At 46.8% G+C, this 25550-nt stretch overlaps 1 protein-coding gene across 1 annotated transcript; it reads left to right on the top strand.

The window, feature by feature from the left end:
• The first annotated feature begins 806 nt into the window (after positions 1-806).
• PRCC (proline rich mitotic checkpoint control factor) lies at positions 807-22152 on the top strand. Its single transcript, XM_006214585.4, has 7 exons — positions 807-1824; positions 10818-10865; positions 13144-13710; positions 16029-16124; positions 17945-18088; positions 20140-20205; positions 21715-22152. Exons 1-7 carry the CDS (start codon positions 1357-1359, stop codon positions 21799-21801), a joined length of 1476 nt encoding a protein of 491 aa, XP_006214647.1. The 5' UTR covers positions 807-1356; the 3' UTR covers positions 21802-22152.
• The last annotated feature ends 3398 nt before the right edge of the window (positions 22153-25550 follow it).

Genomic DNA, 25550 nt, shown 5'->3' with positions numbered 1-25550 from the left:
TGAGTTGACAAGTAGAGGGCACCCAGTTACAGGCACACAGAAGGGGCAAAAATGGATAAACTAGCAATGGACACAAAATTACAGGTGGACAAGGAAGGACGGTGCAGAATCTCAGGCAGACATATGTAAGCTGGAAAAGGACACACATAAACATGGATGGAAATAAAGGACATTCACAGAGACCGATTAACAAGGTCACATACAAAGGCACAACAAACACCAGGCACCAACAGAGACAAAAACAAAGGACATATGCAGTTAGATAGATGGGAGGCACAGGCACACAGGGATGGACTCAGGTGATGCCTCAGATCCATGTAGGGGGTTGAGATGTAGCTTGCCCCCTTCCCCCACTGGGCTGAAGGGACTGGATTAACCTCAAGTACCAGGCTCTGCCTTCCAGGACCCTCCCCAACTTTCTCTCTCATTGGTTGCTGCAGAGAGAGATCAGGACCCAGGCTGGACGGGCTAGGTGTGCTCCTGGATGTGCACCTTGGTCAAGGCGAGGGAGATCACTTACTCCCTCTTACGTCACATTTATTTCAGCTCTCGGATGTTTATTACGTGTGAAGTCTTGCTTCTTTCTGACTCGCAGCCCAATTTCGTACATGTCTTTCTGGCCCTGGCTCTTCTTGGGGACAACTCCAAGTTTCAGTCGCCTCCGAAGCTTCATCAGTTCATTTAGAGATCACTTTACCTTTAAGCTATTTTCCCCAATCCGCCACCTTCCCAGACTCCCTCTCATTCCCGACATCGCTTGCAGTTTCTAAGGGCACTACATCTCCCATAAGTCTTAGCGCCCAAGCAGCTACCCTAGGGAACTTCAAATACCGAAATGCTCTCCTACCCGTCTCCGTGACTACCGCGGTGACCGATGGGGCTTGTAGTCACCTAGGAATTGCCAGGCGACCAAAAAAACTACTCATCCCAGGAGCCCTCGCGCTAGAGGCGGGTTTTCCTCCTGTCTTTCTCCGCGTCTCTTACTCTTTCCTTGGACTCCAACTCCCGCCGGGCCTTGCGCTGAGTTCCCTGTGGTGGAGAATGGTGCTGTGGTCAAAGTGTTCTCTGGGAGTTGTAGTTCTTATGTTGGTGAGGCGACGAGGAGGCGGAGTGACTCGGCGGCCATTAGCTGTGTGTAGTTGCCCGGGACTAGGAGCTTAAGTGAAGAGGGAAGCCTTATTCGGCGAAATCAACTGTGGGCATGGGCTTCTGCCGCGGCTAGCCCTAGAGTACGGAGAAGGCGGGCTTTTTGGTTCCCTGCCCCGCCGAGTGGCGGGGCCCACTAGGCCTCTGGGCATCCCCGGTCTCAAGTAGGCCTCGTCTGCCGGCAAGGGCGCCCCAAAGGCGGGAGGCGCCATGTCGCTGGTTGCTTACGCCAGCAGCGATGAGAGTGAGCCGGATGAGGCTGAGCCGGAGCCGGAGGAGGAGGAGGAGGCGGCCCCTACACCTGGGCCCACTTTAGGGGGCTTGTTCGCTTCTCTCCCTGCACCCAAGGGTCCGGCCTTGCTGCCTCCGCCCCCCCAGATGCTGGCCCCAACCTTCCCTCCGCCGCTATTGCTGCCCCCACCCACGGGAGACCCCCGGCTCCAGCCTCCTCCCCCCTTGCCCTTCGGCCTGGGAGGCTTCCCCCCACCTCCAGGCGTGAGCCCGGCTGAAGCGGCGGGAGTTGGGGAGGGACTGGGATTGGGGCTGCCCTCGCCCCGAGGCCCTGGCCTCAGTCTGCCCCCCCCCATCGGCGGTGCCGGGCCCCCCTTGGGGCTTCCCAAGCCAAAGAAGAGGACAGAGCCGGTGAAGATTGCGGCGCCGGAGTTGCATAAGGGGGATGTGAGTATCCAGGGAGAACACCCCCAAATTTTCCACTGGGTTTGGGCATGGGCTCAGCCATAGGAGAGACGTATAGATTCCAGGACTCCCTCCTATAAATGCATCCATTGATTCCAGACCACTGGGTCCCTGGTACAGTGTGATTGATTGAACTGAAGTTTGGCAACTTTGGGGAGTTGAGATATTTTGTCCATGCAGGTTTCCCCAAGCAAAACTCGCCTGCAGAAGGGCCATATATCATCACCTGGCACTGACAGGCCCAGGCCTAGGGACACTTGGTTCCACTCTCCCTTGTTGCATCTTCACTGCAGGCCAGTCCCCACCTCCCCTTCTACTGTGAACAGCATAAAATCTGGCACCTGAAGAGGTAACAGGAGACAGGATTCTTGAGCCTTTGCTGAACATTCAGGACTAACCTTTTCCTTTGCCTCTGAACTTAAAAAGCATCAGGATCTGAACCAAAAGGATAGGAATTCTGGATTCTGTTTTTGAGAGGAGTTAGGGAAGAAATTGAGTATTTGCTGAACAGAGATCATTTGCTGGGCATTGGCCCTTTGATTATTACAGAACTGGGAGAAATCATTTTAACTTTTATGGACAAGAAACAGGTGTCCAGCATGTAAGAGCTTATCTGGTAAAGAGCAGAGTGAAGATTTAAGAGTTGGGTCTATCTGAACTCCAGGCCTCTGCCTCAGTTTCACTATTTAGGTATTTGTCAAGCCTAGGACATTTAGGACTCTTGGGTCCTAGAAGAGGCAACCAAGCTTCCGTTGTTTTGTGAATGGAGCAGAAAAATTGAAGGCCTCTCCTGGAGTGAGTGCTTTGGGAATAAAGGAGACAGCCTAGGGGAAGGTAATCTTTTAGAGTTATCTGGAGTTCTTTCCATTCTCTTCTGAAAGGTTAATTGGTCAATCCCTGGCTCACCTTTGGTTATCCTCTGGGAGATACTAATTCCTGCCTTTGCTTTTCTTCAGACTTCTGACTCTGCCTGGGGCTATTTCTGTTCTTTGTGCTTGCTGGTCCTATCTCACAGATGTCCTAATGTTCTCTCCCTCACCTCTTTGAAATCTTGGCTTAAAAGACAGATTCTTAGTGAGGACTTCCTATCTGACCTATTTAAATTGCAACTTCCTATCACCCACTCCTCCTCACCCTGCTTCTTTATTTTCCTCCAGGGCACCACCATCTAAAATACTTTACCACTATCTAACATACTATATATTTTATTTGTCTTTCTCCTTCTGCTAGTGTACAAGCTCCATGAAGGCAGGCCTTATTGTGTGTTTTATTCGCTGCTATATCCTTAGTGGGTAGAACAATGCCTGCACATACTGAATACTACCTAAATATTTTCTGAGTGAATGAACTCAAATGAATATTCTTCATGGAAGGAAATTCCAGAGTCTCCCTTACTACCTTGTTCCAAACTTTTTTCCATGTCATTACCCGCTTCCTTCCCCTGAGCCTGTCATTTCTAAGTCTAGGTTCCCCCCTGAAACCTGTTGCTCCGTTGAAGCTTACTTTGGCCTTGATTTAACCTGAGACAAAAGAAAGTCCCTGAATAAGACAGGAAAATAGTTTTTTTGTTTGTTTGTATTCTCTTTTCATAATCTTCTCCCCAAACTTTCTCTTGGCCTAATTGTGATACGTGGGGGAAGATGGCACTTTGAGCCAGCCTGCCTCCCTCCGCGGTGACAGTGGAAAGACTCATTTCTAGGTCTGAGTCATTTATGTTGGTAGAGGCTGTAGAATCCTCCATTTAGGCTGACTGAAGTGGTGGGAAACTCTGAGGACTTGTAACGATCCGTTCTTTGTAAGTGTAATTCTCTAAATTCCTGAGGTAAACAGTGACATGGGTAAGTAAAATAAAGCCAAATTCTAGCCCTTAGCTAGTTCAGTGTCTCACTTTTTTTCTGTTCAAGTTGGTATTTGTGTTCTCTGAACATAAAATTGCTGGGAAAGGTAGCCCACGAGAGTTCAAGATAATTAGGTGAGGGTGACTTTTGCCTTTGAAATAGTTGTGGGTCTACGGCCTCATGGTTCTAAGCTCTGCGTCTTATGCTTATTGGGCTCTCAGTAAATGTTTGAAGGAGTGAATTAGGTTTCCTTAAGTAGTTTCCCTTTAGGGTCTGGTGCTAAAGTAAAGGTAATTAACTCTGAACTCTTCATTCTTTCATTCATTCATTCATTCATTCAATATTGAGCTGTTTCTCTGTGCCAGGAGCTAAGAGTACAGCAGTGAACATGATAGACCCTGTCACAAAAGGAGCTTATGATCTACTGGGGGAGACCAACAGAGAAGGAAATAGATTTTAGGTCAAGTCAGGGAAGAGCCATGGGAGCACTCCTAGAGGGCACTAAGCCTGTCCAGAGGTTGGGGAGGCTTCCGGGACAAGATGATGTCTAACACAGACATGAGAGTTGAGGAGGAGGTAGCCAGAGAAAGGGCCGGTGGAGAGGAGCACATTAGGCAGAGGGAATGGAATGTACAAAAGCCCAGAGGTGAGAGAGAATGACAGTGCTTTGGATGAACCTTAGGTAATAAGGCACAGTGGCTGGAGTGCACCGGTGGGGCTAGGGGAGTGGTGAGGGATGAGGCTAGAGAAAGATGCTGAGGCCAGATGATAATGGGCCTTGGATACCATGCCAAGGCCTTTGTACGTAATTCTGGGGTAGTGAAGAGCCCTTAATGTCTGAGCAAGAATTCTCTGATCACAGGAATTCTCTGATCACAGGGTGGCGAAAGACATGGAGGGAGCAAGACTGGCAGAGACAGTGTGAGAAATAATGGCAGCCTGGCTAAAGGAGTAGCAGGGGATGGAGAGAGCTGTAGGCTCTAGGTCTGTTTAGGAGGTAGAAGTGATAAGATGGGAACTGATTGGATGTTGTGAAGGAGAGGATTCAAGGCTGACCCCCTGCCTTTCAGCTTAGGCAGCTGGGATGGTAGTGGTGCCATTCATTTAGGGAGTACAGAGACAGAGCAGATTGGAGAGTAGTTAGATTTAATTGGTTACAAGTATCAGAAACCACTTCAAGTTAGCTTAAATGGAAACATATCATAAATATACTGAGGTACCTTGGGTAGGGCCTGGAATCAGGATTTGGAGATCTGTTGGGGACCCACACAGCTTCTCTTTGCACATTCAATTCATTCTTTGCAGACTGGTTTCCACTTCTTAACCTTGGCCGCAGGTGAAAGATGGCCACCTGTACCTTCTTGGTTTTATTTCCTTTCTTTTAGTGATTGGCCCAGATTGAACCACAATCTGAGTCCCTCTTGATGTTTTCCCAGGGGACAGAATACATTTGGTTTGACCTGGGTGAGCCCATCAATCAGCTGCAGTCAGGGGACAGGCTAATACCAGATTCTCTCTCCAGGTGTATTGCAAAGTCAAGTTCAGTCAGCTTTTGACTCATGAAGAATTAGGAATGAGCCATAAAATGAATAATCATCCTCTCCTTTTCCCTTTTTACTTTTCTTTTTCTGACCCAGGCTACATCCAAATATTGGTTAATTGATTTTACAGGCTTAAGGGATTTAGACTTCTAAAATTAGGATACAAAAACAACAAAACTAGAATAAGTTTACTGTAAGTTTTCGATCATACAGTGTGCATTCCAACATGAATAGACATTTTAGGGTTATCTGGGTTAATATTCCCCATACTTTCAGGTTGTTTTCCCAGGTGTGGAAAATTTGAAGCTATGAGATTGAGATTTCACTAATTTTGGTCATTTCTGTTAGCCAAGTAATTAAGAGTTGACTGTGGTGAATGTAGCTAAGATTTAGCCCTTGACAGAAAGGAAAGATTCGCGCTGATGTCTGTGGGGCACGTGCTTGGGATCTGACACTGCTGGGCACTTCAGTGACTCTGTAAGCTGAGTATTACCCCTAGTTTACAGGTCAGGAAGTAGAGTTTAGAAAACAGGTGGCTTGCCTAAAATCACACAGTTTGGGAGGAGCAGAAGTCATATTTGCACCCAGGTGTGTTCTGTTCTCTTCTATCATAGTGTCTACCGAAAAGATCGAAGAGCCTTGGGCGACCAGAAATACGAAAGCGATACAATGAGCAGTGCAAAAGTGGGAGAGAAAATGATGTCCTAGCTGAAGCGCAGATGTAAGAAGATATTTGAGACCAAAGATTAAAAAAAAGTTGATGAATCTAGCTAATAGGGATAATAGCAGAGAGGAGTGTGGTAGTGGTTCGAGTTTGGAGCCTGGGAGGCGTGGGGTGGGGGTGGTGAGGGGAGAGGTCTGTGCTTGGGCCCTGATTTCCTTCTTGGCTCCTGGCCCTGGCAACTAGTGATTGCTTTTTGGAGCAGGAGTCTGTCAGAACCAGAGCATGGGAAGATAAGAGGGAGGCTGCCATGGGGAATGAGGCTCTGATAGATTAGCAGATCCCACTGGGCTTGGCTTAATGGAAAATGTCTGTTTCCGTTCTTGCTCAGCAGTCTCGGGGTGTGTGTGTCTTGTCACTCTTGGCAGCAGGAACAGAGAGGACAGTGGTGGCCATTGAGGCTTGGGCTCTTGTGAGGCCAAGAAGAAATACAGTACTTTCTTCTTAAAAGATACAACCAGTTTGTGCCTCCCAAACCCTGAAATGCCTGTTCTGGCCCAGCATACCTCTTCCAGCCCTGGGTGCCCCCGAATCTCTAGCATCACCCTTCTCTTTGGGTCTCATGGCACAGACCCACTCAGATCACCGTTTGCTGGTCTTCAGCACTCTCTAGGAGTTGACTCCACAGTGTCCATTTAATATACTCCTGTGGAAAACAGTTTGGCAGATCCCCGCAAAATTAATTAGAATTACCATGTATGATGCAGCAGTTTCACTCCTAGGTGAAAAGAATTGAAAACAGGGACTCAGATACTTGTACACCCGTGTTCATAGCAGTGCTGCTCACACGCAGTAGCCAAAAGGTGGCAACAACCCAAGTGTCCATCAGATGAATGGATAAAGTGTGGTATATACATACAATGGAATATTACTCAGCCTTTAAGAGGAATGTAATTCTGATACATGCTACAACATGGATGGGCTTTGCAGACATGCTGAGTAAAATCAGCTAGACACAAAAGGATACATATTGTATAATTCCATTTATATGAGGTACCTAGAATAGGTAGATTCAGAGATAGAAAGTAGAGTAGAGGTTAGGGGGTGGGGCTAGGGCGCTGGGGAAGGGGGAATTATTGTTTAATAGGTACAAAGTTTCTCTTTGGGATGATGAAAAAGTTCTGGAAATAGTGGTGATGGTTATACAATATTGCGAATGTACTTAATGCCACTGAATTGTACACTTAAATGGTTAAAGTGGTCGATTTTATGCTTATATATTTTACCATGATAAAGGGAAAAAAATGCAATCTGCTCCTGTACCTCTCACCATCAAGGAAGTTCTCCATGTGTCTAAATTAAATACTGTGCTAAGGCTGAGCCCATCGCCTCCAGCTGATTTTTGATGGAAGCTGAATTGATTGATTTTCTTTCAAATGCCCCAGGACAGCTGCATCTCCCCTCCCCTGGCCCATAACTAGAAGATACATGGCACATCTTTTAGCATTTGGATTACTCATCTCCTGCTTTTTGGTACTCTAAACTGAAATTTATTTTCTTTCGTGAGGTACTTAGATAATTCCTTGCTGAGATTTCCTTTTGATTTCTGTTAGTTTTCATTCGGGTCCCCACATGCCCATAAGTGCTTTGAGTGGCATCTAAACCGCTTTTCTTTTTCACAGTGAACTGGTGAGTTCCATATTCCAACTTTTTTTAGATGGCTGAAGTTAGTTCAAGGGGCAGGCGGTTGTTCTCATTCTATTTCTCCACCCTCCCAATGCCCTAGACTTCCTCTGCGACCCTGGGTAGATTACTGAATGTCTTGGAACTCTGTTTGTCAGCTTTAAGAGGTAAAGGTTTATTTCTGCCCATCCCTCAAAGATGAATAGTCATGACTTAACAAGGGTTTAGGGTCTCAGCACATTTTTTGAGGGTCTTAGTGTTCTGTTTTAGGGAGTCTGTCATATTTGGTGCCCATCTTGAGACAGGGTTTAGTAGATTAGTATAAGATGTTCAAAGAAAGAAGGGTGATTGTGAGTAACCATAGCAGTCCTCTCAATCCAGAAATAATGTGTTCCTGAAGTCTTTGTACAGCTGTGTGTGTGTGTGCATGCTTTTAAACTTTAAATTTAGGTTGACAAGTGTAATGGAAACAATCTGACATTTAAAGAAAAATTGAATTTTCTTTCCCCAGCTGATCTGGCCATCAATTCTATTAGCTGTAGGACAGTTTGCCTACATTTGCAGAGTAGCCACTTTTTGTTTGTCACAGGATCTGAAAAATAAAAATAGGCTTGTACAGTTTTATAAATGTAATAGTCTTAAACTTGATAACATTTTCTATTTAGATCGTTTCCATTGGATGTATTGCCTAAGATGTTAAAGTTTAAACGTACCGGGGGACTTCGTGAAAACCCCGTACATCCCGTAGTGAGGTGGTTCTGTGTCATCTGCTGGAAAGGAGAAGGGTCTACATGGTCAGAAGATAAGGAAGATGGTCACTAGCCCCTGAGGCAGCGGGAGCGTGGAACAGAGAAACAGAGAGAAAAGATCGAGAATGCTGGAGTGTTTGGAGCTTAAGGCTTTTCTTTGGTTGAGTTTGACATCTTGACAGGCTAGAGAGAATAATAATCCTGGAACTCTGTTAAAATTTTTAGTTTATATGCATTTTCATGGGTAGTAGCTCATGCAGTCTTTAGAACATCGCTGTGACATGGCTAAGTATTATTTCCAACTGAGGCTTGGGGAGTTAAATGGCTCATTGGGGATCCCCCGGCCAATAAGTTGCAAAGCTGAGACTCAAATGTGTATTTCTGATTTTGTGGCTTGTGCTCTCGGCTGTATCATGTGGGATCTAGTGGGATCTGGTCAGTACGGATCTCAGACGTGGACATACACGGACAGCTCAGCGTGGTGTCGCTACAAAAGCCTGAGAGGCTGAACAGATTCAAGTCCTGGTTTTGCCATTTACTAGCCATTATTTAACCTCTCCGAGCCTTACTTTCCTTACCCATAAAATTGAGGTAATAATGCCTCCCTTGAAATTTCACTGTCAGGATTGAATGAAAAATTGTGAGTAAATTACCTGACACGTCGTAGGTACTCAGCAGATGCCTGTCCTTTCCTTCCTGCCCCTTCTCTTGTCCCCCATGTTTAAGTACCAAGACATTTCTCTTACAGGTTTTTTTTTTTCAATACTACGTTTGGCAGCAGTTACTAATTAAAATCTTTGTGTGCTGACTACCGTGAGGTAACATAGAACTGTAAGGTACGGCCTTTACTGTGGGAGTAAAGGCAAGAAAGCACACATGAAAAATGGCACGTTTACAGAGCAAGCACAAATGCATCAGTGTAAGTATGATGCCTCCCCAAACAGATGAGTAATGTAGGGACACAGAATGAAAAAGAGCAAGCTGAAAGTCATCAGGAAGACTTCAGGAGTTTTGAGTCAGGAAGAACGGAGTATGGTCTGACAGGAGAGTGATTGGTGGCAGTGATCCAGGTACGGGGTCAGGGAGTGATGGGGGGCTTACATGAAAAAGCACAAATGGAGAACCAGCCAGTTCTTTCAGGGGATGTTTGAACTGCACTTGTTGCCCGTATCTTTTAACTGCCTTTGCTACAGTTGTTTGGGTACTTGTCATTCTTCTCACTGGACTGTAAGTTTCTTGAAGGCAGGGACTTTTTTCATGTCATGGCACACACAGTCTTTGCAGCACACTGGAGAAATGGTACAGACTGTGCCTGTGGAAACCAGTGAGCCAGGACTCTGCCTGCTCCAAGCCCTGCCTGATGCCCTGTGGGCTGAATGGATCAGTATCATCCTAGTACCCAGGATCCAGCCATAGGACACCGGTTAGGAAGCTGTCTGCAGTACCTGGTGGTGTCCTGCATAGAGTAGGTTCTGAGTAATGGTCATAAAAAAGGTCCTTGTAGCAGATGGATCCAAAAAGGGACTTGTGAGATATGAGGTTCAGTTGAGAAAGAAGGGCAGAGGATTTGAGTTCTTTAGAATCTGGGAGATGAATAGGGTCTTAGATTCCTGCCTAATCACCTTTATTTACAGATGCCCAAAACCAGGGTCCTGAGAACAAACAGAAAACTTTTAAGGTTCTTGGTTTGGATATTAATTTTTAAAAATAAAATGTTAAAGCTGGCTATTCATGTGCCTTGCATCTTTCTGATGGTTGAAGGTGCTGAGGAACTGGTATTGAGCTGAAAGTTTAGGTATTTTTCAGTGTGAAAGCTGTATTAGAAACAGTCTTTTTGAGTCAGAGGGATAACAGGTGACCTCCTGTCTTGCCCGAAATTCTCATAGTCATCATTTGCTTGCTTTCTTCCTGGACACGAACAACTCTGTCTGGCAGACAATAGATCATACTTGGAGAGGGAATGGATTTCTCCAATGGCTTTGACCTTTAATGCCTCATAGAAGAGTAGTTAACACACCACTTAATCCCACCGGAGCTCCCCAGCCCTGTGGTTATGTAGTCTATATAAGTGGTTTTAGAAGTGAAGCTCAGATTGGGTGAGATTGTGGGCCAAATCCCATTCATCTTCTAGTGGACAGATTTATAGGAAGAAGAATGGGTATAGCCTTTTCTTTTTTTTCCCCCTCACCAAAGACTGAATGGGAGGGAATAGTCTTAATTTAAAGGACTAGAAATTGATGCCGAGAAGGCTATGCAACAGGTCTTGGGGTATGAGAATGAGTGACTGGGGGAGGTCAGCTCATACCTCATTTTCTGACACTGTTTGAGGCAGGAGGGAAGGCCTGCTGTTTGGCAGGTCCTGGCGCGGTGCACCTCTTGAGGTGGGGCACAGACAATATGATAGCCGCTGTTGTCCAGTCCTTCATTTGTGCTTCGTTTAATATGAGTGCTTCCCCCACTGTCCTTAAACAGTGAGGCATTATTCCATTTCTTTTTCTCGTAGTCAGATTCCGAGGAAGATGAACCCACAAAGAAGAAAACTGTCCTTCAGGTAAGCTTCGAGACATAGTAGAAGCCGTTTCTTCTCTTCCCATATTGCCTACTGAAAGATGGGATTTACGGTGCCCAGCCGTTCCCAAATCAGGCTTGGAGCAAATGCAGTGATTTGAGGCCTGGCCATTTGGGTGTCGTTTTGTTTTCCTGATAACATCAGGCCTTCTGCTTCTCTACCCTCTCCTCACCGTTCCCTGGCTTCAGCGCGCTGGTGTTGCCTCTCCTAGGGGACAGGCGTGGTAGGGAGATGAATTGGAACTCAATTTGATCCATTACATTTCAGGTAAAAGGATCATTTAGGAAGGGTAGAATAAATGGATTGATCAAAATGAGGTTAGGGAACATCTGAATTTTAAAATTATCCATCTTCTCTTTGTTTCATTTTTAACCTGGGGAAGAAACATCTAAATAGCATTTACTGGGCACTGTTCTAAGTGCTATACTAATGTTTAACTGATTTAATCCTCTTAGTAGTGCCTAAGTCGTAGTGTTTTTATCATCCCTATGTTGCATATGAGGAAAATGAGAGCTTGAGGAACTTGCCCAAGGCCAGACAGCTAGTAGGGGCAGAGATGGGCTTCACACTGAGGCAGTCTGACTGTGGAATCCAAGCTTTTACTTGCTGCATTTGGCTGCTGCTCTGTAACCAAGACCAGAAGTCCTCAAACAGACAGTATCAGACAGTCTCGCTGCTGTTTGCTGTTTCCCTTGCCCCCGTGCCTTTGTTCTGGCTCCCAGGAGTTTCTTCCTGTTCTGTTCCACACTCGGTGACTTAAACACTCTGGCCTCAGTTGATTATATGTCTCAAGAAGAGCAGAAGTGGTTCTGCCTTTATGAGGTGGTTGTCTCATGATTCAGGTATGTGCTGCTGAAGTTTCCCCTTTGCCTGACTCTGTTGATGTGTCACTTCCACTGCTGGGGGGTCTTCGAAGGGCGCAGTCATGTGGAAGTTAGAAAGATAGCTGGTGAGAGTGATGTTGTGTCCGTATTTGTAGTGTGTGATGAGGGAGGACTCATGGAAGAAACTGACATGCTGAGGCTGACTGAGGCCAGTCGTTCTCCTGTTGTCAGAATGGCTTCCTGGTGGAGGTGGACTGGCGACTAAAGAGATGGGAGGACACTGTCTCAGAAGGCACCCCAGGAGTAAAGAGCAGTCTTCCAGATGGTAGGAAGAGATGAGTGGAGAGAGAAACTCTAAGCTGTTAAGGCAGAATGTGGACCTACCACTGCAAAGGGATGTAGCCATGATCCCAGATGTCATCTGAGAAATCGAATACTTAAAAGGTAGCCTGCTCCACCTGGCACCTCAGTCTAGTTTTTATGAGCCTAAGCCTCTGGGGTCTACTAGGCTGGAATGCCCCAAATCTGTGAACACAGACATCAGGAAAGGCCCATTTTCTGGATGAATGGTTCTGCTTGGCCTGCTTGACTCAAAAGTCTTATTTTATTCATTCTGGACATTTCTTGGCTGAGAGGGCTGAAGTACTTGAGTACTCCAGGTCAGTGACACAGTGACCTTATTCCATTCCCCTTTTTCAAACTGATACCTCCCTTAGCCCTACAGTTAGGCCCAGCTGACCCTGTAGCACACAGAAAGCAGAAACTGAGAGATTCTTAGGAGTAATAGGAACTCTGGATGGGCTGAGGAACTCTAGATGGGTTGAGCCAATTAGCTTACAAATTGACTTAAGTTAAATGCTTGACTCTGGCATAAACAAGCTGAATATTCCACATCTGTAGGGTTTTCCTTGGAAAGGGGACTTTTGGCAGTATGTATGAATGTCTTTTTTGAACAGAGCCTTGCTCTTGGCTTTGAGTGTCAATCCAAAGGAAGCAGAGAGTTCCCATGTTAGGAGGAACCTTCGAGATACAGAGAGAGGTTGAGCAATCAGCTAGAGAGAGCCCTGGGCTTTTGGGGAAGAAGGATGATGTATTTACTGAATACATCCTATTTGCAAAAGACAGAGTCAGGGAAGGCTGTGTGGCAGAGGGCAGAGAAGCTGGGTTGAGATGGTCGAGGAAAATGTGATGACATCTTACTGTGAGAGAAGCAGACAGTGGAGGGTTGGGAGGAGTGGACAGCAGCAGAGCCGAAGGTAGGAGGAGTCAGGCCCGGTTTGGATGATCTTAGTGGGTGGAAGTAAGACGGGAACAGGGCTGGTAAGATTTTAGGCTAGAGCACTTACCAGTAATGCTTGTTCTCAGTATCAGTTGTGTGCATCGTAACATCTCACTTGTCATCTTTCTTCCCTCCTTACCCAACTGTGTCTCGCCAGGGATCCAGTGAGGGGACTGGTTTGTCTGCCTTGCTTCCCCAACCTAAAAACCTGACTGTGAAAGAGACTAACAGGTTGCTCCTGCCCCATGCCTTCTCCCGGAAACCCTCGGATGGCTCCTCTGACACTAAGCCCTCCAGACAGGCTTCTAAGACCAAGCCCTCTTCTCTGGCCCCTGTTGTGGGCACCACAACCACCACTCCGTCGCCCTCTGCCATCAAGGCTGCCGCCAAGAGTGCTGCCCTGCAGGTGACGAAGCAGATCACGCAGGAGGAGGACGACAGCGATGAGGAAGTAGCCCCTGAGAACTTTTTCTCCCTCCCTGAGAAGGCCGAACCGCCTGGAGTTGAGCCATACCCTTACCCCATTCCCACCGTTCCTGAAGAGCTGCCTCCAGGCACGGAACCAGAGCCGGCCTTCCAGGACGATGCAGCCAATGCCCCGCTAGAATTCAAGATGGCAGCAGGCTCAAGTGGGGCCCCTTGGATGCCGAAGCCTGGGGACGACTACAGCTACAATCAGTTTTCTACGTATGGCGATGCCAATGCCGCTGGTGCTTATTATCAGGTGGGTTGGAGGCATTGAGGGCAGGCTAGGGAATGTTGGCGTATGGCCCTCAGGGAGAGCTTTGAGCCAGTGATACAGCCTCTGTGGCGTCAGTTTGGCTGAATTAATGAATCTTCTGGTGTCTTGATTTTCCTATACCTATCAGGCCTCACAGCATACTACCTTTATGCTGAATCTTATTGATCTAATTGATCCAGAAGTCTTGAAGTCTGACAGAACCACATAATTGATCCATTTACTCTGAAAGTAAAATCTTACTGTAGGAGCTGGTGAGAAGTCTCTAGTCTTCCAGAGAGTGGTCTATAGTCTCAGAGATCCGAGTGTGGGTGAGGAGGGTAAGAGAACCATGCATAGACTCCTAGGTAGCAGAGGGTCCAGGAAGAGTTTCTGGAGGAAGACAGGGAGCGAAGGGACTGAGGAGAAGAGGAGGGAATCCAGAGAGTTGAGTGCAAAAGGGAGTAAGGAGAAGAGGGGGTCTTGACTGAGTCATGGAAAGTTGAAAAGACTGAGGCAAGTCCCTGGAGAGAAGGCACTAGGGGACCATAGTTTGGGCAGAGATAGAGAATGGGGTTTGAGAGGGTGGTTTGGGGTTTGAATCTCAAGCTGTGTGAGTTTGGGCAAATTACTTAACTGCCTCTCTGCCTATCTGAGTATCAGATTTCTTAGCCGTAAAATGGGAATAATAATAGCAACCTCATAGGGTTGCTCGGAGGATTAACACTGGTTTAGTGTGGTGTGTGGAACATAGCAAATGCTCAGTAAATTGTTATGGTAACTTTATTCAAATGTTATTTGGAAGAGCAGTTTAAATTGTTCTGTGTAGCCTCAGAGAGTGAGAATAAATGAGGCCAGGCTGTAAATAGGTTTACAGTGGTCAGAGTTTCCTTAGATGGAGAGAGCTCCCAGGAGTTCAGGGACTCGCAGCAGCATGGTGGTGGAGCAGAGGCAGCTGGCTGGTCCTGTGGCTGGGCAGCTGTTGGAAGTTTTCCTGCCAGTGTGGGATGGTTGCAGGACCTCAGTCTCCTGCAACCACTGTGACTCTTTGCATGGTCAGTGTTAGTCTTATCTACAGTCTGTCTTCACGCATGGATAGGAATGTAGATACGGCCTGTCCACACGGATAGGGACCCATGGTAGGTGGGCTTTGAGGGGACTCTGTTCTGATCAGACTTCGAAAACTATTTGCTGTTAAACCTCATTGTATCCTGTAGACTGATCATGGACAGTGTATCTCTCCTCAAGGTTGTTAGAAGGAAGGAGGAAGAAGAGTGTTTTGACCTTTTTAGCTTAAAAAAAAAAAGGCTATTTAAATCTAAGAAACCTCTAGTTTAAATGCAGCTAATAAATAACAGTCAGACTTCTATATGCAGTTACAAACATCATTGAGGCAGTTGCTGCAAATTAAAGCACTTTAAATACCCTAGGGGACCTTGCAATTTAAATATATGTTATTATCAATACTTTTTAGTGGAAATTAATGCTTCAGGTACTCTAGGTTTTTAATGTATTATTTTTATTTAGTCAGTATGAAACCTTATTTGTCACATAGGTCACTATAAAGTGAATGTTCCAAGAGAATTTCTTGTAGTTTTGGGCAAAGGTGGAAGAATTAGGGGAACATGTAGGCAGGGAGGAAATAGTTTCTCAGCCCTGTGGCTGCCTGGCTCGGCCACAGTAGGGGCCTTGCCCTTGCCTTCACCCCTCTTCCTCTGGGTCCACAGCAACATCTAGACAGATCACCTATAAGGAGAATCATCAAACCGTGAACTAAAAATCTAGTAACACAAACCTGGTTTGTTCCCAGCTTTGTAAATTCCATACCACCCTTACAGTGGTTTATTTTATGTCAGAGATCTGCATCCTCCCGCCCGTTATAGGCAGGCCTGTATGGAATGGCATGCCTCACACCTTCCTGCCTCTGCTCACACTGGAGCTTACTGGGGTCTTATGAGCAGGAGGAGCAGGGCTGAGGGACAGTAGAGGTAAGGGCTGGGAATCACGCTTGGGAAGTAGCCACAGGTAGCAGGATGTAAATTAAAGCAGGAGAGAACGTCTTTATTTCTTGTCACCCTTCCCCAAAAAATATCCATCTGTCTGGGTGGGGCAGATCAGAAAAGGTGCAGAGGGTGTTCTTGAGTCGTAGGGTAGGTCCTCAGGATCTGTGACTTTACTGGTATACTTGAGGGGTCTGTAATGTGGGTGTCACCACCACCATTTGAAGGGTGTCTCTGATGAGTGTTTTCTCTGTTCCTGGGTGGACATTGTCCCCTGTCCACTGTGCCCTCATTTGGTGTTTTTTTTTCCCTCCTTGGCTGCAGGATTATTACAGTGGTGGCTACTATCCTGCACAGGACCCGGCTCTGGTCTCCCCCCAGGAAATTGCCCCAGATGCGTCCTTCATTGATGACGAAGCAGTAAGTTAACAAAGCACAAGTGATCATCTTTGACCCCAGACACCAGGTTTCAAATTTTAAGTAAAGGAAATTTTTTTTTTTAAACTCTGTTTAGTTAGGATTAGGTTTGGCAACATAGAATTGAGAAACTTCAAATAATAATGGGTTATATGAGGGAAGCTAATTTTTTTCTTCATAAAAGATGGCTAATTGTATAGCACAGGGAACTATATTCAATATCTTGTAATAGCTTACAGTGAAAAAGAATATGAAAATGAATATAAGTATATTCATGTATGACTGAAGCAATGTGTTGTACATCAGAAATTGACACAACATTGTAAACTGACTATACTTCAATTTAAAAAAAAAAAAGGCTAGAGGTAGGCAGGCTAAGGCTGGTGTGTGGCAGCTCCACAAAGTCGTCAGGGATCCAGTCCCCTTCTGATCATTACTTTGCCATCATTTTCATGGGCCGTGATAGCAGCTAAGGCTACAGCCGTCATTACTGTATACCAGGCAGCAGAGTGGAGAAACAAAGTCACCTCCTCTTTTAGGAGATTTCCCAAAAGTTCCTATGAACACTTCCCCTTCTATCTAATCTACCTGGTCACATGGCCATATCTAGTTGCAAGGAAATGTAGTCTTTCAGTTGGGTGGTAACATGCCTAGCCAAACTGTTGGGTTCATTCACACTAAAGGATTTTGGGAGGGAACAGCAGCCCAGTAAATGACCCCATGTTTCACATCACTGTATTCCCTGCCACTGAGCTTCTCCCCAACCTCAGCACAAGGGGAGAGGAAAACCCAATGTCCTGCGACCATCAGGCTGTGTTCAGGAGATAAAGTATTATTCAATCCGTAGGGAGGTCATAGCCTATTAGGAGAGGACTGGAGAAATAGAGAATGCTACCTCTTTGCATGCAAGTTCTTACAAAAAATAATTTTCTCCTCACCTTTTCACAGAAAGGTGTTTATCCCTTTGTAGATTCCTGCCTCTGGTTAATACTGTGTCCATCCACTTCCCTGTGTGTATCCTTCTTGTTAAGCTCAGTAGTTAGGGCTTGTTTGTTCTAAGCCGAGGAAGCAGCAAAGAGCTCATCCAGTGGCAGAAGTCAGTTTCTTGTGGGTAGAGTGACCCCAGGAGACCTTGCTAATGCTCAGGCCACAATCTGAGTTTCACCGGAAGTTTCCAAGTGTTTTTAATTCAGTTTCCCTTCACCCACACTCCCTTCTAAGCAAATCTCCTGGTGATTTTTGGTGTGATCTGCTTTTTTTTCTTTTTTTTTTTTTTTGAGGAGGAGGAGGAAAGAGTAATGGTCTCCTAGAAAATTTGACAGGCCTTTTTTTGAGGCACTACATGCTCCTTCTCGAATGTCTGCTCCGATGTGGGGTCTGCTGATTTGGTAATAGTGAATCAGTGAGAAGGAACAGACATGTTAGAAGAACCAATTTTTAGAGGAGAAATCCTAGTTTTTTGTTTTTTTTTTTACCTTGAGTTCTTAATTTGAAAATAGTATACAGTCCTTTTAGGCAGATCCAATTTATACATAATCTGAGGACAAATTCATACCAGTGATTTTCTGCACTCACTTATGTTTGGGAATACCTTTTAGCCTTCCTTTCCTGAGTCCAGGAGAACTTCTAAGAAGTAGCCTTTCACCTGGCATCAAGGGAGCGCAGTAGGTGGCAGGGTGAAAAGACATACTGCATAGAGAGACTTGACGGTGCAGTGAAACTGGGGAGCCTTGAAACCGTTCCATAAATTGGATCCTTGGCGACATCTCCTGATCCTTTACCCAGGTTCCCCACTCCTACATTTTCTTTTTCCCCTTTTCCAGTTTAAGCGGCTGCAGGGCAAAAGGAATCGTGGGAGGGAGGAGATCAACTTTGTGGAGATCAAAGGTGATGACCAGCTTAGTGGGGCCCAGCAGTGGATGACCAAGTCACTGACAGAAGAGAAAACCATGAAGTCATTCAGCAAAGTAAGTGGGAAAGGGCTGTTGGGTGGCCAACTTGGGAGTCTCCAAAGCAAAATCCGGTCCTACTCCCCACCCTGACCCCACACCCTGCTGTTACTGTCCCATCACCGTTAGCAAACACCTGTTCCCCTTGGTACTGGTGTGTCCACCAAGTCTCCCAGCTACAGCTTCTGCCTTCCAGAATTTTGCAGCACTTTGCTCTCCATCCGGACGGTGGAGTCTGGTTACTGAGATTGAATGGTTGGAACAGTTTCCTATCCTGTAGTCAGGAAGATCTCTGATATGTGTGGCTCCTTCCCTGGCTGGACAGAACCCACAGCTGTTCTTCCCTTTCCCTACAATCATATCCCTCTCTCCATCCTATTAAGGTGGGACCTGGCTCAGCACATCTTTGAGATGTGGGCACAGCAGTCTCAGATATCCTGGGTTCCTACGTTGTGAGTGTGCATCCCCTCCTCTCTCCTTTCTTTCCATCATTAATTATGGCTAGCTGTGGTCTCTTCAGATGCTTTATTCCTCGCATTTCCCATACCACACTCCTACCCTCTGTGCTAGTTGTCTTCAGTCAGTATGATGAACATCTCTTCACCTAGTAGCTGAGTACAGCAAATGTGGACATTTATGAGCTTTTCACAGTGGGGAAAATGTGGGGAAGCCCTGGATTCAAGCCCAGCACCAGCAAGGTCAAGGTCGGGCATTTTATTCACTTCTTCTCCCCCCATTTTCTTTGCTTTGTTCTGTGGCCACAGATGGCCATCTGAGCCCCAGTCGTTTGTTTTAACTGAATGCTGGCGGTCATACAGGACAGAGCAAAGGATTATGGTTAGATCAGCATAGATCCATCACTGTTTACTGGAAAAACCACTTAGGAGAGCATGCGCTACTAACCGTGGGTCGAGATGCATCATCACGTAGTAATAGCTACTGTTGTTAGTGCTCACCGTGGGCCAGGAGTGGAACTGGATGTTTTATGTTTGTCATCTTTAACTGTCATATTAATTGACATTAAATAGCAGCAAGGAACTGGGAGTTTGCTGTTTTCCCAGGTCTAAGTTTTTTTCCACCATCTCGCTGTATTGAGCTAGATTTTCAAACAAAGAGAAAGGTATGGTTCCTATTCTTCAGGGGTTTACAGTGTAGTTGGGAAAAAGATTTAAGGACACTTGAGTGTAAATGATTACAGTGCAAATTGATTACATAAGTGCTGAGGAGACTCCAGAGAGGAGTTTGGGGAGTTGGGTGGGGCTGATTGGGAAGTTTCCAGTCTGAGACAACAGTGGCAGAGGATAGAAAAACCGCAGAATGAAAGCGCAGACCAATATAGACTTTGACAGTAAATCATTTGCATCACAGTTTGGTTAGGGGTTCAGTGCAGTTATGAGTGGAGGCTGGAAGATTGGGGAGAGGTGAAATGATTGTGAAAATTTAATTCCAGGGAAGCTGTTTGTTGACACTTACTAGAATGAGGGAGGTGGGGTTTCAGCCAAAGGTGATGGATGAGAGAGAGCTTGGTAAGCAGTAGGTGGGAGATAGGCTGGACATCTGGCCTGACTGGGGAGAAATGGACAGAGATGAAGAGGGCTTAAAGGGGAGATAGGCAGAGGGATTGTAAGGGGATCTAGAGAGGACGGAGGTAAGGAGAGAGGAGGGTCATCTGGACCCTGGCACTTAAGCTGTTGTAGACTGACTGCAGGCAGTAAAACTGGTATCAAGTGTCCACTGTGGGCAGAGCCCCATGCTTGATGCTGGGGGTGGGGTGGGGTTTTTAAAGAAATAGCAGACACAGCCCTGACCTTAAAATATTTCCAGTCTAATGGGGGTATTAGCTGGCTATTTCAGGCAAGTATTCTGAGCTTGGGTTTTTTGCTTAATGGCTTTAATAAAAATAACTATTTTGTAAGTATGTAGACATAAAAATAGCACCAAGCTTACTTCCCCCTACGTCCAGAATTTGGGCTGTGTAGTTGGTTTCTTAATCCCCAGCCCTGTCCCATTGGGTCAGTAGGAAACTTACTTTCTTTCAGTGGGTGAATGACTGTTTTCTTCCCTTGCAGAAGAAAGGAGAGCAGCCAACAGGACAGCAGCGGCGGAAACACCAGATCACATACCTGATTCATCAGGTGAGAGGGCTGAGGGCCCTGGCCTGCCAAGCAGGATCCCTGTAAACATGGGGATTTGAAGGCTGAGATCTAGGCTAGAAGCCTCTGTGCCAGGCACCACCTCCCAGCAGGCACCCTCCCCAGTTCTCCATGTGGCCACTAGGTGGGGATGTGTCCTTCAGAATTGTTCTGCTCTGCATCAGTCTCATTTCCGATAAGGCGAGTACAGGTGCTTGGAATAAACTCTAAAGTGAAAATTCGGATACTCAAGACATAAATGGTAAGAGGAGAGTGAAACGGTTTATCATAGAGTTCTTTTAAGTGGCAAGTTTATCTGGTGATTTTAAAAACTATATCGAAAAATTAGTTTACCAACTTTTAGCAAAACATCCACTTGATGAGGAAGCTAGTTTTGTGTTTTTCCATTTCTATGGCAGGAAACAACAGTGCAAATAATTCAAAATTATAGATAATCCAGAAATGTTTTTTGGAATGAGAGTATGTCTTGCTATTTATTTGATAAGACGTGACAGCTTTCAAATATTCTTTGAATCGTTAAACACACATCTTTTAGAGACCTGCTATGCTAAGTGCTGTCAAGGATATAGACAGAAATAAGAGTTTCCTGACCCTGTCCCCGGGGAGTGTGCATGCTAGTTAGTAATTTCAGTGGCAAAACTTGCTTTCGTTGTTCTTATATTTTCGCCTTCATTTTTAGGAACGGCTTTGTACCGTTCCCCTATCTTGTTATTTGTAAGGGAAGAATTTGAGGGTAGACTCTCTTTTTAAACCTGAGCACTACCTCCTCCCATTCCCAGGGAAAGGAACCCGCATCAGGTGACTTGTTGGGGGTGGGGTTGAGGAGCCCTTTCCTGGGGCGGTGCTTGTACATTCCCAGAATGCAGTAGAGCCAGAAGCTGTTGCAGTCAGAAGGGGAAGCATTAATTCTGGGACCTTCCAGTCAATTTTTCGCAGCTTCAGTTTGCACTTTAAAGTAGTGTGAACTTGCACCTCGGCCGGCTAGCTCAGTTGGTTAGAGCGTGGTGCTAATAAAGTAGTGTGAACTTCTAGGGTACCACAACACTCTATTCAACACGGCAGCAAAACTGTGGGTCCAGTAAATAAGTTATTGTTGATTGGGGTCCTGTTTTGACCTGTCCGTGTCTTCGAGGCTGTCCTTTCCCACTTGGCTGGTTAGGTATCCAAGGCAGCTGATTTGTCTTCCTTTCAGATACCAAATCCAAGTTCTCATTTGTCCATTTCCCACTTGAGCACGTTGGTTTTAATTCTAGAACCAGGATTCTTGAGCTTTTATTCTGCTTAAATCCTGTTAGCTTCCCCAAAGAGATGATTTTCCTTTGTTTTCTCAGTCTTCCCTTCTGCTTGAATAAGAGAAAATTAAGTCTTTCAAAGGATTTGTTATTTCCTTGATGGAAGAAAGATTTTAAATTGGGACACTCACAGAGGCAAGAGTAACATGTTTCACAAAAATGCAGCGTGACTCTCCCCTGCCCCTTCTTCCTCTCACAGGCGAAGGAGCGGGAGCTGGAACTGAAGAACACCTGGTCGGAGAACAAGCTCAGCCGCCGGCAGACCCAAGCCAAGTACGGATTCTAGGGCTCCGGACCCGACTGCCCCCAGGATCTCCTGCCGCCCAGCTGGCCTGGCCCCCAGCTTCATCTCCGGGACCCCAGCTGCTCCACGCCCAGGATCTCTTTCCCTGAGGACCCAGCCCTCGCCTCTGCGAGAATGAACATATTTGATAGATTTTTCTTAACAAAAGTTAGAAAATTCAGCTCCTTTCTGTCTTGGAGCTAGTAAAGACTCAAGTGATGCCTCAGAAGGGGCTCTGAGTTCTTGGATGGGAGTTTTGCTCCCTGTTGGGTGTGATGAAATGTTGAACCCCTCCTTCCACTTTTTTTTTTTTAAACCAGGGATGTCTGTTGAAATAAAACATTCAGTCTGACAGATGCTGCCTGCCCTGACCCTTTTCCTGCTTTTTAGTAAGGTCTCCTTTTCGATTCTGGACCTTTTCTCATTTATTATCCTGGTCCTGGATCTCAGTTTTTACCTTATGTAAAGCAGCCTCCAAACTATCATGAGCTGCCTCATGATTACTTTGCATTTTTTCTGTGTACTCAACATCTAAGCTGGGGTCATGGCCATTGAAGACTCTAGGGATTGTATGTACAATTTTGTATGGGACAGGGGCCTGTGACCCCATGTATTGAAAGTATTGCTGATCTCAGTTCTATCTTCAAAGATTGGGGAGAGTCAAAGAGATTGTTTCTGTGACATGAAAGAGTTGTTGGACATGGACAAGTGGTTAAATGCCTGTCCCTAAAGATGATTCACATTTATACTTGCTGTCATCCACCTGAATTGGTTTGGAAGCTTTGCGTAGAACTTGGTGGGTAGACCGATCTCTTTGGAGACTTCTGGACTCCTAGCTTTTTGCTAGGGAGGGAGGGGCAGGTCGGGTGGGTGAGTGAGTGGGGAAGAGAGGTGCCAGGGTCTGTGGACTTAAGTTAGCTGTAGGGCACTGTGATGCTCAGGAGCCACAAGATGGGTGGCGTGATTCCTCCTTCTCAGGGCAAGGTTCTAGTAGAGATGGAAGATACCACATATCGGTCACAAAACAGCATGCAAATCCTACTTCAGACCACTGCTGAAATGCATTGCTGAGGGCACTGGGACTCCAGTAGGGCTTAACTGCTGTGACTTCCTACTGAAAGGAGTGTTAAACTGCAAGAAGAAAGGCTATGGATGCCAGGCAGAGGAGCACTGGCTGGATGAAGATGCCTGACTCCAGATGTTGCCAGTTCTGAACAGGGAAACAGGACTTGGTGTTTGATAGTCCTGGTGACAGAGGAAGGTTAAGGCCAGAGGGGCAGTTTGAAGGAGTGTGTGATGGGAACTTGGGGATGAGAAAGAAGTGAGGAATCTCACCATGCTTCTGGTCTTGTGGGCTGGGGTAAGTTGAGGAGTCTGTTTCTCATTAAGTAAAGAGGAGGGTTTCATCGCTTACAGGAAAACCACCCGCTTATCTGAAATCTGACCTACTTCGGGTTGGAGCCAGACAGGGCTCCTGCATCCCACAGGGACACTTGGGCTGCAGTTGTCCGAGTCAGTGCATCCATCTAGCCTTTAGCACGGAGCATTAGCCTGCACCACCACTCCCACCATCCACTAGGCACTGCGGGCTGAGATCGCCCCTCTGGGGTGTCTCAGTGAAGTGAGGTGGTGAGGTAGCTCAGCAGGGCCCAAAAGTCTGAGGTCCCAAGGAATCAAATGCTCTTTTTGTATCCACTATGCTGTAGATGAAGCCCTGCGCTCCTGAGTTACCACACTCCTGGGATTCGACAGTTTAACTTTCTTATTTTAGGGGCTACATCAGGATGGAGCTGGAAGTGTGCATTGGGAGGCAAGACATGGTGGGCAGGGAGAGTCCCGGTGTCTTCTGGGATACGACAGAGTTAAGCCAGATATCTTTAAGCTTCCTCTTGCCTCCCACTTCCTTTGGTATTCTGCAAGTAGTCTTAAGCCATTTTTTAAAAGCCACATTTTATTCCCTACCAAAGATGACATTTTATTTGGTGATTGGAATTTCCTGGTCACCAGAAGAAATACTGACAAGTTAGAAAATGGGCATACTTTATTTGAGAGGGCTCTCTGAGGCAATAGCCTCAAGTGATGAACAGGAAAGAGAAGACAGGTATAAGGGAGAGGGAAGGAGGAATAAGAAACGATAACTTGGCTAAAATAGGCATGGCGGCAACCGCTGAGGGACAGAGGAAGGAGGGGGTGAAGGCCTTGGTCAGAAATGGATCCAAATGGCCCTGGAAGTGGTTGGAGGGGCGGGGGCAAAGTCCGAGTGTGCTGTGCTGCACTGATAGGGACAGTGGAGCTAAGGAAGCCGAGGTCCACAAGGATCAGACTTAGGAACTGCACAGAGATGGCGCAGCTGTCATTGCTCCTACCCCAAAGCCTCTGGCCCCTGGGCAGGGACCCAGCCAGGTCTTCACCCTAGCTGAGTGCTGAGCTTGCTGTCCAGGAAGCCAGAGTCTGTTGAGGGGATGGTTGAAGTTCTGTGGGGCCTGGGGAGGCGGCAAGGATGCAGGAATGCTCTGCTGTCTGCTCCTGACCTTCTCTTCACCCCCTCTCCCTCTGCTCAGCTTTCCTTCAGGTGGAGACAGATGTTCTAAGGCCTGGAGAGGTAGTTGAGGGTGGGGCCTTAGTCCTCCTTGAGTGGGTTCCTGGGGAATGATGAACCGCAGACTTGGGATAGCTGAGGTTGGGGAGTTAATAGCTTCTCATCCCCTCTGCCCCTGCCGTGTCCACCTGGGCCGAGTTACAGGATGTCCTACTAAGACTGTCTACTGCATTAGCTGAAGGAACTGACAGGATGAAAGGAGCAGCATAAGGGAGACAAGAGCAGGAAAAAATACAAAGAGACATTGGAGTCAGCCATGGTGCTGAAGGGGCTGGAACCGGAGGGAGAAGCTGGAACATTCACTTGCAGCAAGGCCTTTGCAGGCTCTGAAGGGCATCAGGGGCTTGGCAGCAACAGCTCTCCTCAGATCTAAGAGGGGATTGAGCCAGAGAAAGCCCTGCCTAGAGGAGGCAGGAGGGATGCAATAACCATGGGAGACCGAGTCAGTTGGGAAGTGCCACCACCACCCACCGCCCCCTGGCCTGAGTGGCCTCTGCCCGGGCAGAGCAACCTGCTCAGCACGACTGCCAGGCTCCTTTTCCTGTACTAGTTACCCAGCTTCTCCATCCTGAGGTCTCACCGCAGCCCCAGGCCTCCCCTTGGGAGTGGAGTCAGCAGAACGGTGCAGGGGTGCCCATGGTTGTGGTGAGGAGAACCTTGCAGCCAGAGCCCGAGGGAGGACCGGGGCCTTACCTGGCCTGGGAGGGACCCCACGGTATAAGGGGGAGCACTGGATTGGGATGACAAGATCTGGTCCTGACTGCTTCCAGTTCCTGCCACCTCCCCTGTCTAGCCCTCAGTGTTCTTATTTGGTTGAACCAAAGAGTCAGTCACAAAGGACCTGAAGTCCCTTCAAGCCCCAGTGGTCCTGCTCTGTCAATCCCCTCACTTGCATGGTCTCATCAGCTCTGTACAGCAGCCCTGTGTGCAAATAAGGCATTGCCTCCATTTCAAAAGAATGTAGGGAGCAGTGGCACAGAAAAAGTTTCCCTGTCAGAGGCTGGGCAGCTTGTTAGCACAGAGCCACAACAGGAACCTAGGGCTCCGGATTCTGATCCCACTCGCTCTGGTGAGTCCACCCCTAGCCATGCGGAGCTGAAGAGGGAGGGAGAGGTTCCTTGGGTCCCGCTTGCCCCTCTCCAGCAGGCCTTGC

Source organism: Vicugna pacos, chromosome 21 (assembly GCF_048564905.1).
Source record: "Vicugna pacos chromosome 21, VicPac4, whole genome shotgun sequence".
NCBI lineage: Eukaryota > Metazoa > Chordata > Mammalia > Artiodactyla > Camelidae > Vicugna > Vicugna pacos.
The sequence above is the reverse complement of the archived record's forward strand: the minus strand, read 5'-3'. Positions and strand labels throughout refer to the sequence as shown.